Source organism: Pholcus phalangioides, unplaced genomic scaffold, assembly GCF_987345545.1.
Source record: "Pholcus phalangioides strain wild (caught in Gottingen) unplaced genomic scaffold, Ppha-v1.0 ptg000005l_1, whole genome shotgun sequence".
NCBI classification, from domain to species: Eukaryota; Metazoa; Arthropoda; class Arachnida; order Araneae; family Pholcidae; genus Pholcus; species Pholcus phalangioides.
Window position 1 is genome coordinate 6,664,203 of NW_028301598.1, and position 13,189 is coordinate 6,677,391.

Genomic DNA, 13,189 nt, shown 5'->3' on the forward strand with positions numbered 1-13,189 from the left:
TAAAGTAGCTTATCATTCAATCCCGGTCCTGTTTGGTATATATGCAAAATTTAGCGATAATTGGCCTAAAATTGTAGATTTGTATAAAGGACGAACATACATATTTTCACATTTATATATAAGATAGCATTTACATTAAAAATGATAAAATTCCTGAAAAATCACTGAAATTTCTTTTTAGCAATTAAAATAAAATGTTTATTATTAATTAACACTATTCCCATATTAATTAATCAATAATATTTCTTACATTTTAACAGAAACCAACTTTTGCAATATAATTATTTTATAGCTCAACTCGAGGAATTTTTTTTTAAATTCATAATACTATTAGTAACCATATAATAAAGATGTTTTCTCCAGTTACTTTCAATATGCTTAATTAGGATGCTATTTTGCAACAACTTTGGTATAAACTATGTAAATACAATGTGATTAATGAAGCATAATTAATGCAGATTAATTAGTGATGATTTACAATATATACAGGGTGATAATAACTAAAGTTCTGTTAGTATAAAACAAAAACCAGTGGTCAATAATAAAATAATAATAATAACAATATAAATGATAAAATTTGCATAGATACTCCTGAAGCAATGAAATTTTGTATTGCAAAGGGGGGGGGGGGAATGTGTAGAAATTTAAAATTAGACAATGCTGTACTCATCCAACAAATGGAAAATTTGCTCGCAGAATGAAAATGATAGCCAGTCAGGGCAAAATGGTAACTTAATTAGCATTACAAGATTTTAAAATTCATGGAAACATCACAAAAGTAAAATCATTAAACAAACAAGTTACACAAGAAATGTTAAATATGTTTTTCACTGTGTTCTGGCTATAAGGTGGAAATGCAAAAATGTTTGTTTAACAACGGATCAGAGTATATCATGGTATAATGACATGTATGTACTTTCAGTTCAACAAAGTTTGCAATCTGATCTCTGTGCAAAACATTTTGAGGTGCACTCTAAAGAGGCACTCTGGCTTTAGCCACTTTAATTATAATGTATGCATCATTATAACCAGAATATAAAAAAATTATTTTTTAAAAAAAAATCAAAATTTTTTTCATTTGAATCTGATTTTTTTAATTAAATTAACTGACTGCTTATTAGTTATAAAACAAATCTTGTTACTCATTAATAGTGCATATTTTCTCCTCTTATCTCTCAAATTTAATTTAGCTTTAATGAATAAACTAACAAACAATATGTAACGAACAATAAATAACCAAACTACAAGCAAGAAATGCAAACACTAAAAGTCTATTTATGTTTTATGAAAGGTCATTGGGCCTGTGTGTGAATTAACACTTCATCGATTAACATTTTTCTTCTTAGTGTGCTTTTATTCATGAGGGCTCCCCTCCTTAACGTAAATGCCTAGTGGCGACTCAGTATCAGATATATACCTGTGTAGTATAGGTTTCTCAATTCACTCGATGTACAACCAAAGGGTCATTCAGCATTAACTAAATGAAAAACATATTCTATTGACCATACTGTTTCTTATGCAATTAATGGATGTGTTTATTATCATGTGTTTCAGACTTGCATCATGTTGCTTAATAATTAATACATATTTATTCTTTCACAGATTTAGTAAAAAAGTGAACAAAATCTAGACCTTTTCACTTTTTTTGCATAACAATTTCAAGTTCAACGGTAACAACAAGGTAACGGTACAACATCTATTATCATTTTAAATCAGCAATTAGAGCATAGAATTCAAAGCTTTGTGAAAAAACAAGGGAAACCAGAGTGTCCCATTGCAATGCATTACCAATGCAGATACTTAGTGCAGTTATGTCTAATCTTAGCTCCCCACATTTTTGTGTCATTTTTTGCATGCACAAAATCTAGAAATAGAAAAACTATCTTTCTGCACTATATCTAAGAATTACTACGTCCAAGTCTACGTTCATCAGATCTTTCATATTTCTTTTTTAATATCACGAACTTTACTACATTTCAATAACATGAAAAAATTAAATTTAAATTTTGTGATTTAAATTAATGTTTTTTTTTAAATCAAGTGATTTAAATCATGGTTTAAATCAAGATGATTTATAAACTGACATACCCTGATTATAACTACTTTAGATAGGTGATTCACTAACCAGATGAGAATCTTAGAACTCTGCCACATGCCACCATTCCAGAGCTTAACAGAATTTCAAGAGCCACATCACTTGTCAGGTCAACTGTAGTCATAGCTGCCAACTTTTGAAAATGAAAATTCGGGAGATTTTCGCACAAACCCGTATTTTATGCTAAAACCACTCCCTAATAAATACAATAGAGATTTTTCCAAATAAAATAGGGATTTTCCAAACATAAAAGTTAAAGTGTAGGGAATAAAATCCCTACTCAAAAACTGAAGTCAAATTAAAATAGGGATTTTACAGACATGGAAGTTAAACCCTTGGGAATAAAATTCCTATGCAAAAAACAAGTGAAATCGGAGGCCAAAACTTCAATGATGTAAAAATAAATATTGTATTCAATCAGAAATGCTGTGTGAATGACCCCAAAATCATCGGAAGATGAAGGAAAACACCGTCAATTTTTGAAGAACACTGACTTTTTGTGACACTTGCTTGATGTTTTTTTTTCACTTCACGACTGATGATGGCAGTCTTTCCATGACCGATGTTTATGTCCGTAACACAACTTGTACAAAAAGGAATAGTCGGCCCTCTTCTGGAACGTTTGATGAAAGGAAATTCATCGGAATAAGTATCTTTAAAATTGATTAAATATGTTTTTGCTTATCATTATTCATGCTTTGTTATATCGCACGTACGTAACTTCAACAAAAGAAATTTTGACCATATGCGCGTCACTATAATCTTCAATTATTATCCAGGACTATTGGCTGCTAAGCCATTTCCCTGCACGATAAGACAAACAACTTTCTTGTTACCATCAGAGGGTTTGTAAAACTTCCTTAGAAAAGGGAATTTCCCCATTTACGACGTGTGACGTCATTTCGAAAGGGAAAAAAAAGAGGCTTCATGCCCACAAGAAATTCCTTAGGGATTGTTTTCATAAGTGGGGATTTTTTTAATGAAGTAGGGAATTTTTAGGGACAATTAGGGATTTTTGTAATTTTTGTAAAAATTCGGGAGATCGAGCGATGAAGCTAAAATTCGGGAGATTCCAGAAAAATTCGGGAGACTTGGCAGCTATGTGTAGTTAACACTTAAGGCATTTTAAGTGACAAAAAAGGAAGTTTTGGGAGTCACACGTTATGTATACATTGACAAAACTCACTTGCAGGTTTTTGTGAAGACCATAATCAACCTGTCTGGATGCTGTTCTTGAAACTTTTGAATGACATGAACCAAAGACGCATTCTTCATTGCAGGAGGACTCACTATGAACCTTTGATCGAGTTTCTCCACAGTAGTATTTTGGAATTCTGAAGACCAAACAAACAGTTTTGGTGTCACAATAGATTTGAACTCTTCTAAGGATTTGCTCATGGTCGCACTGAACATTAAGGTCTGCCTTTCAGATGGTTTCCCCAACGCCTTGATAATAGTTCCCAGCTAATGAAAGAGGAAATTTAAAAGAAAGCTCAAGATATACATCAAATCAATGATTCTGTCAAATGATCAAATAAGCAAGCAAGCTTGCATCACATTTAAAAGTTGGAGAACAATAAAAAAATCAACTTTAGCTGACCAATGCTGTGCAATCAACAATACTTAACTCTGATTCCACCAATAGAATTTACAGTAACCACAATGGCTTCATAGGCATGATGTGAATGTGTTATAAGAATACTACCAAATGATTCATGGCTGCCGATATATATGGAAATTAAACTCTCTAAAATAAAAACAAATCAATGATAAATACTGGCATATTTCTAAATTTAGTCCTGATTAGGATGTTTCTCAATCTCTCCATGGAACTCTTGAAATAATATTCATGCTGCTCTGAAGCCCTTGAATCATATAATATTTGTTCCAGCTATTTGTCACCGTTTCTCCCAACTGCATAGTTACCAACTTTGGAGGAGGAGAATTAGGGAGGTTTTGATCAGATCCAAATTCCATACAAAATAAATATAAAAGGGAGTTTAGAAAAACAATATAGGGATTTTTCATTAATAAAAGCAATATTATAGGGGTAATTTTTTCCCTTTGTAAAAATGTGGCATCGTGCAAGCCATCACTGATTAGTGCCAAGTTGCTAATTATTGAAAACCAGTATATTAAATTACCTGTTATTACTACTCTCATATAAAATCACGGTAAAAAAAAATCATCATAAGGCCTGAAGCGAGGTATGGTCAAAACAGATGCAAGACATCTCACTAATGTCGGATGTTGAAAGGACGAATTGATGTTGGCTGTTTGATGAATTTTGTTTTTTCCCTCTTGAAAATGAAATTTTTGTAGTTATTTGACGCTATAGTAACAATTTACATTAAATTGTGATGTCATTTTGGAGGATTAAAACATCAACTGTCTTTTTTCCGGGTAAATTGTTAGGGAATGATTTTCCCTCCCAAAAGCAGGGATTTTTTACAATCATGGTCAAAATTCAGAAGACAAGACTTTTTTGGGAGTACGGGAGATGAAGTAGAAACTTGGGAGCCCCCAAGGAAAATCAAATGGCAAAATAAATACATTAGGGCCACACATACACTCCGACCACACATTCTGGCATGTACCAATTTGTAACAAATTCTGTAGAGGAATGTGCACAATGTGCATGTAATGTTAAGTAGTAGTAGTATCCCCCCCCCCCAGCAAATTATCTAATATTTTTTCTTGGTTTCACGGTATCAACATGTCTGTGTTCCAGCAACAGTTGTTATGATTTGATGCATTCTTTGAACTTACAAGATATTTTTTCCAACCTAAAAATGTATAAATAATTTTTTAACTTATTTTCATCACCAATAATTGATCACGACTTTAAATAATTCATAAAATAGGCAAATCTGATATTATATCCTTAAGATATCAAAAATTATTATGAATATGTTTTGTGGGATTAACCCAATCAACTCTGATTTAAATACCCTATATATAAACACTGCACTCAGATTTTATCCAATCAACTTGTATGACGTAATGTTCACGTATTTTCATAACTGGGCTTTTAATTCGATTGACATGAACGTCATGTGCAGCATACAAAGTTGTATATCTTCATGTAACTTCCAAGATATGTTTTCAACAACTGGCTGATGCAAAAATGAATTTAGGAAAGAAAGAAAATTCAACTGCTTTTGCGAGGAATCAAACCCACGTCCTTTTACTTGCTGAATAAACACCATAGACCACTAGACCACAAAGACTATGAACATCAATCTTTCCTTAGAGCTTGTGTGCGCTGAACAGGACCGTAATTCATCTTTGCATCAGCCAGTTGATGAAAACCTTCAATATGGATAACAGAGAGAGTGGCATAATCCTTGGGTAAGTCGCCACCTGATGGCAATGTTGGTATCGTAAGCTCTAGCCTGAGTTAGGTCTGACTGTCCATGTATGGTTCCGTTCAGTGCACACAGACTCTAAGGAAAGATTCATGTTCATGGACTTTGTAGTCTAGTGGTTTAGAGCACTCACCCAACAAGTGAGAGGACATGGGTTTGATTCCCCTAAAGGGCAGTTGAATTTTCTGTCTTTCCAAAATTCCTCTTGGCATCGGCCAGTTGTTGAAAATCTTCATATGGATAGCAGAGATAGTGACATAATCCTTGGATACTCCCACGATAGCTAACACAAAAGGAAGTGAATGTCACATCATACAAGTTGATTGGGTTGTCTAGTAATTTGAGCAGAAATCTAAATATTTTGAAAGGGTTGACGTGATTCAAAAAATATTAAATAGTTGTAACAGTGAATAGTATATTAGGCATTTGCACCATCTTTAAATTCTTCATTTCATTTTACAGAGAAATAACAATAAATGATATAAAAAACAGGGGTATTAATATATTCAAGAACTACCTACCTGTCCTGCAAAATTTTGTCCCACCATCAGCCTGTCAGCTTCATCTAAAACAAGAAATTTCACTCTTTTTAATGAAAACTCGTTACAGCTGTCTATGTGATCTGCTAGACGACCTGGAGTGGCAATTACAATGTGCGGCCGTTCTGAAAGGTTCTTCCCCTGAATCATCATGTCAAATCCACCCACAATGAGACATACCTGAAACAGCAGATAATGTACACATGAATCAAATGGAAACAAAAAAAATCAAGGTACATCAGGGTCAGGGTTGAGCCTTGAATCCTGCGAACGATGCAGCCACAGAAAACGGCAACTGAAGGAGCGATGGGGAAGGGCAATTTTTTCATCATCAAAATATTATTTGCTTATACTTGAAAAATGTAAACCGGAGCTGTTTTTCTGTAAGGGGTCTTTCAAGTATTATCTCAGCATCGATGGGGGGGAGGGGGGAGAAGAGTTTCGGGTTTGCTGATTTTTGATGACAAGGGGGGGGGGGGGTTTGAATAATGCTTACGTCATCAACTACCTTTTATAAAATTATAAGATATTCTTAACATCCTACTGGGTGTACCAAAAATGAGAAGAACCTTTTGCTACTTTGTGAGCACCTGAACTAACATTCTTCCTATTGATAAGTCTTCTATAGAACCACTTTAGTGATCTCTAAATGTCCAGCTGGTCCTTTAAGTGTTCTAGAAATGTGTAGTGGGCCACTTAAAGTGCTCTAAAACTCAGCGCTCTAAAATTGTACCACGTAACTCAAGGGATCTCTAAATATATCACACAAACTACTTAATTATTCTGTAACTGTGACATGGGTCAGTCAAGTGATCTGTAAATGTGTTGTGGGTCACTTAAGTGATCTGTAAATGTGTTGTGGGTCACTTAAGTGATCTGTGTACATGCCACAGGACTATTTGAGTGATCTGAAAATGTGTCACAGGCCACTTAAATACTCTGGAATTGTGCCCCACGGGAATTGTGTCACTTAAATGTGCCGCTTAGTTCATTTTCATAAAATTAGGTTTAAGGTGGCAGACCACATCAGATAACCCGAGGGGCCACATTTGGCCAGTGGGCCTTAAGTTTAGCATTTGTGGCTTAGAGGGTGGGTCGCAATGAAGTTCTTAAGAGAAATTTTATATTCTTAGTCTTCAAATAGCATTGAAGTTAACAGAAATTGATTATAATAACATATAAAGATATTTTCCTTCGAAATTTTAATTTAAAAAAAAATATTTTTTGCATTAAAAAAATTATCATGGGGGGCACGAGCCCCGCTATGCCTCCCGCCTCCCCCCCCCCCCGTATATATCTGATCCCAATATGTCTTAGGAGGTGGCATAAGGGGGTGCAGAGAAGAGCTATGCATACTCTTGTTGGCACACATGGCTTGAGTTATGAAGAGAGACTTGATTTTTTTAAATATAATTACATTAGAAGAACGCAGGGGTGCCAGGAGGATAAAATCAAAGTGTTAAAAATTTTTAATGGTATGAATAGGATGGACCATGAATTATAAATACACTGTCAATCGACTGCTCTGACAAGGGGACACTAATATTGATTGGTAAGGGACAATTCTAGGTTGTGGTGTCACTGGGAATTTTAATAGGGTTGTTAACTGGTCCAGTGTTTCTGACATAATATTACATCAGAAGTTCTATGGAAGAAATACAAATACAGGGTGTTTCATAAAGAATCACCCGTAACTTAGTGGTTTTTAACACTTACAAATTCAGAAGAAAATATAGTTGATGTTTTGAAAAATGCTCGTGCTGCGGAAAAAGATGTAGGGAGGAGGAGTGACCAAAATAAGAGTGCAATATTGTAATTATAGAGTGTAATTATGTAAGAGTGTAATTATTGTTAAAAATAGTGATATTCACCACACTATTTTTTCTAAATTGATATCTGAGCATTGGTTCTTATAATTTTGAAATTTTCATAAATTTTAAAGCCATGGAACAGATTCTTTATTTAAAAAACCAAATTGATTGCTCTCTGCTATACCAAACACCCTACTATGTGTGCTATGTTCCATATGTGCTAGCGATATATTCTTCTCTCACTTCTCTATCCTTTTTATTTTTTGCTTCACTCACCGCCCCGCTATGTTTTCAGCCTTAAAATATAATGGGGTAAAAAGATAAAAGAATCTAAATAGCACTGAATATATTTGTTTATGCATTTCTCTTAAGATTGAGTATGATAATGTGATAATGATAATGCAAAATCTCCTAAATAAATATCATTATAAAAGGGTAAAGGACATCATTGTATTGAGAGCAGTTTAACATAAGACCATAGTTTCCCAAACTTTTCGTTCCATCACCCTCCCCCTTCATGAATTTCTTTATTTCTTAAGCCAACCCATAAAGATCCTATACTAAATCCACAGCTTCTACCCCCCCCCCAGAAAATTCCATCATCCCTCAGGGGGCGATATTGCCCACTTTGGGAAACATTGCATTAGACCAGTAGTCGGCAAACTAATTAGTCAACAGAGCCAAATATCAACGGTACAATGATTGAAATTTCTTTTGAGAGCTAAACTTTTCAAACTTAAACTATATATATATATAGGTAGGTACATTGTTATTAAGATACTCCTCAGCTGGACTTTGTTAAAAGCATCCTCGATCTGATTGAGGTACGTTCGCTGAGGTCGACCCCTTCCAACTCTCCCATCCACACTCTTCTTGTATACTTGTTTTGTCTATCTCCTTTCGTTCATCCTCTCTATATATCCAAACCATCTCAACATACCTTTTTCAGTCCTCGACACTACATCTTCTTTCACTCCACAACACTCCCTAAAATTAACTTAATAAACTTTACTTAAAGTTTATTAAGTTATTATTTTACTTGTTGTCTTATGGATGTGTGGCTCCCTTCTCTGGGAAATGTGCAGAAGACGGGTTCACTGTAAGCTCATCCGACGAGATGTTAGCCGGAAGACGTCATCGATGAAAGCCCAAGGCAGATGCCAAAGGAGCATTGTCTTCAGACGGTCGCTCCTGGTGGATCGCTTTTAGCAGTGTTGACCGATGTTGAATGGAAAGAGGAGGCCTCGAGCGAGCCGTCATGAGAGGCGGTGTCCCAGGAGCATCGTCTTCTACGATCTGGCCGGGTACAGGTTGACGTTCCTTAGTATGGAAAACATTGCATTTCCCCCATGTTCTGAGAGGAGACTCGGGAGACTTTTGCGTCTATCTACCCCGAGTATTTTAGGAAAAAAGCCTTGTTTTCAACAACTTTTCCTGAACTCCAGTTTTGACCCAAAATCCAGTTGTGATTGATCGCGTGACAGCAGCATCAGCCTTTCACTCTTTTTTTTCGGCAAGAACAAAATGAGTGTCTAAACATGATTTTGCAAAAATCTGGAATTTTGTGCTCCCGCACGTGGTATTTTGTGAAAGAGCCACACTCAAGGGGCCAAAGAGCAGCATGTGGCTCGCGAGCCACGGTTTGCCGACCACTGCATTAGACTATAAGTGATTCCAAACAAGATTTGTAATAAAATATCTTTGTAGACGGATTTATCATCATATCTAAAATAATTGTAGAAAGGCTTTCTTTGCAAAAAAGAAGTGGAGCTGAGCTGAGTCTGGATGTAGGATTTACTGGTCTTTTTGAGGCCGCTACGTTTGACAAAAAAATAACATGGGATGAATAGGAAAAAATTTGTTACAACACAATTGGGAACTATATATACCTCTAATTGAATAGGTTTTCCAAGAACCCTGAACTGTTCAGCTATCTGATAAGCCAATTCTCTGGTAGGTGTTACCACAAGTGCAAATATACCATATGGATCCTCTGACAGCTTATGAAGTATTGGAAGAGCAAAAGCGAGAGTTTTTCCTGTTCCTGTTTGAGAGGCACTGATGCAATCATTTCCAGCCATAATCCTGGGAATGCAATTCAGCTGGACGGGTGTAGGTGTCTTTAATCCTATTTCGAATTGGATAAAAAATGAAATTTTCATTCAAATAGACAATAATAGCATACATGGTGTATATCTTGATACATTAAAATATTGCATAAGGCTTTCGTGGTTGCTACTAGTTACACATAGGGCTATAGCTAACTGGGAATTAGGATTTTTCATAGAGAGGAGGGAGTTAACAAAATCAAAACTGCTGCTCCTTCTACTGTGAATGTTTATTATGTTTTTGTTTCTCGTAAAATTTGCCACCTCTCAAAATGCTGCTTGAGCTGATTGCCTCCCTTCTAGTTCTCGTCCTGTTAGTTAAGACAAAAACTTTCGCACTATTAGATCATGGTTTGGGGAAATTCACTTCCTGATATTTCACTGGCAGCTGTACCAAACATCTCAAAAGGTGTCCTGCAGCTCGAGCAATGTGACACGCTTTTTCCACTGGGAGAGGGTAAGAAGCCACATTGCATTCATAAGCTCATGGAACTACAAATCAATTTCGAGAAACTGTAGCCAGGGTTGCCACGATATTTACCGTTAATGGTTTTTACTAGTATTTACCATGGGCATGGTAAAAACATGTTTTTTCCATGGTATTTACCACCCTCTGAGAAAAATATGCTTCCGCCATTATTTTAAAAGTTTATTTACTCATTCATTTTTTCTGAACAAAATGTATAATTTTAAGCCACTGTTGTGCAAATATCGAAAACAAAAGTTATACTCTTACTAGCATGCCTATTAAAGTACCTGTACAGGGTGTCTTGGCACCAGGTTTACAAACTTCTAGAAGGGTTAGGTACGCCTAGATGACTTTGAATCATACAGCAATACATGGTTGGAAATGCTTCACTGACATGATAAGGTACACAGAAAACACCAGTGGAATTGAAAGGACATCACCTATGTGAACACACATTTTAATAATAAATGTACATCAAGGAAAAAATGGAGGTCAAAGGTGTTTAAAGTATCATTCACAAGCTATAATGCAAGTCTGCTGAACTTTGAACATTCTGGAAGATACCGGCATGTCTCTGCCTTTTCTGCAATGCAGGCAGCAAGTTCCTCAGTGCTGTCCACAGGAGTGTCATACACCAATGTTTTGATATCAGGGTTTAAGCTACGGTCGTATTTTTCGCAAAATGCAAAAGAAAATCGTAGAATGCGAAAAAAGTAGCAGCCACTTTCGCAAAAATGCATACAGGAGGTACGCAATGAGTAGACATCCAACCATCTATCATTACATTGGCATTGCAGCATTTTGCTAAAGCTTTTCCTCAATTTTTGCTTTTTTGCGAAAGGAATTTTTTATCCAGCTTAAACCCTGTTTGACATGCCTCCAGTCTGGGGATTCCAGAAGAAGTAATCAAAGCATGATAGATCCAGCAATCAAGAAAGCCAATGCATCAAATGCCTGGAACTACAGCTCCAGTATACCGCCATCTAACGTGTCAGGAAATCATTTCCAACCCTGCACTACATATGATTTCGAGTCGTCTGGGTGCACCCTAACCCCCCTCCTAGAAGTTTTAACATCTGGTGTTGAGATACCCTGTACATGCTCATTTTCTCATATTATTATAAATTCTCTTGGCATAAAGATTATACGAGTTGCCCAGTTGCAAAACTTGTTAAGGGCCAACGTTTTTACAGAAAGTGAAAAAGAAACTTGCAGAGTATATTTTTCAAGTTGACTGCTTGAAATTTAAAATTTTAACAACACAACATAACATTACCATTTTAACAAGCATCAGCTTAAAAAATACACTCTACAAAAGTCTATTTTTCACTTTCTGTAAAAAAAATCTGATTGCAGCTTAACGAGTTTTGCAACTGGACAACTCATATTGTTATCAGATGCTGATATGAACAGCTGTAGAAACAAATAAAAGCTATAAATTCTGGTCAAAATATCTGTTCATGAAGAATCTTTTAAAAAGTAATTTTGTGGATTCTTTCCCTACTCTGACCCACATGATCGTGTCTCTTCATTGACATGTGTTTGTGTGTGTGTTTTTTTCTCCCACTCATGTTCACACGCTTTGACCAATTGCCGTCGAAATTCCCATAGCACAAGAACCCAAGTTACCAGCAGGGCAGCGGGTACCATTCTAACTATGGCCCAGCTTGCTCCAGGATAGGGCTGCAACTAAATGCTTGGTCAGTCAGAACAAGTATGCATTTTGGTGCCCCTAATATTGAAGGTGAAATTTGCATCCCTCTGATTCAGAGATTGGGACACCAAACCCACCTGATTTCCTCTTACAGTCGCCGGGCACCCTGACATGTGTTCTTGGTAGGGCGCAGGGTTGGTAAAAAAAACCAAAAAACCGGGTTTTTTTGGTTTAAACCAGGTTCTTTTGGTTTAAACTGGTTTTTGTTTGAAATAGTATTAACATTAAAAACAATAAAATTTCTGAAAAATCACTCAAACTTCCAATAATTAACTAAAATAAAATGTTTATTAATGTAATTAACACTATTCCCATGCTAATTAATAAATATTTATTACATTTTAACATAAACCACCTTTTCAAATTTAATTATTTTTTGCTTAACTCAATGGATTATTATGTGTTTGAAAATACTTTTAATGTTATTATTAATCATATAATATATAAAGGTTTTTCTCCAGTTACTTTCAGTATACTTAATTACGAAGCTATTTTGCAAAAAGTAATAAAAATTAGGTGAATATAATGCATTTAATGATGCATAAATAATGCAGATTAATTAACGATGATTTACGATATACAGGGTGATTATAACTAAGATTCTGATTTCAAAACACTGTAAAAAAAGAATGACTGTCAGAATGACGAAAATCGACATGAATATTCCTGAAAAAATTCAATTTTATTTGATAAAGGGGAGAAAAATACTTAAAAATGTAAAATTAATGACATCATCCAACATGTGGGAAATTTGCTCAAAGAATGGAAACGATAGCCAGTCATGGCAGAATGATACCTTAATTATAGCATTTCACGATTTCATAATTCATGGAAACATCACAAAAAACGAAGTAATTGAACAAATAACTACAACTTACTTGAGAAATGTTAAATATGGTGTCCACCGCGTGTTCTGGCTATGAGGTTGAAAGCACAAAAATTCTTGTTCAACAACAGAATCAGAGTATGCCATGGTCATAATGTGGATATGCTTGCAATTCAGCTTTATTAAACCAAACACGCCCCCCCCCTCCCCCGTTAATATTCCTGAGGAACTTCTAACATATAGGGAATGTGCTGGAGAT

General features: G+C 35.3%; 1 protein-coding gene across 2 annotated transcripts in view; it reads right to left on the reverse strand.

Moving 5' to 3' along the window:
* The window catches only part of Dbp45A (putative ATP-dependent RNA helicase Dbp45A), a 29,232-nt gene that overhangs the window by 13,668 nt on the left and 2,375 nt on the right, over positions 1-13,189 (reverse strand). For both annotated transcript variants that reach the window (XM_089232214.1, XM_089232215.1), the window contains exons 2-4: positions 9,703-9,941; positions 5,985-6,182; positions 3,282-3,559 (exon numbers count right to left, since the gene is read on the reverse strand). In XM_089232214.1, coding sequence (XP_089088340.1) covers positions 3,282-3,559; positions 5,985-6,182; positions 9,703-9,941 — 715 coding nt within the window. The remainder of the gene's footprint in view (positions 1-3,281; positions 3,560-5,984; positions 6,183-9,702; positions 9,942-13,189) is intronic.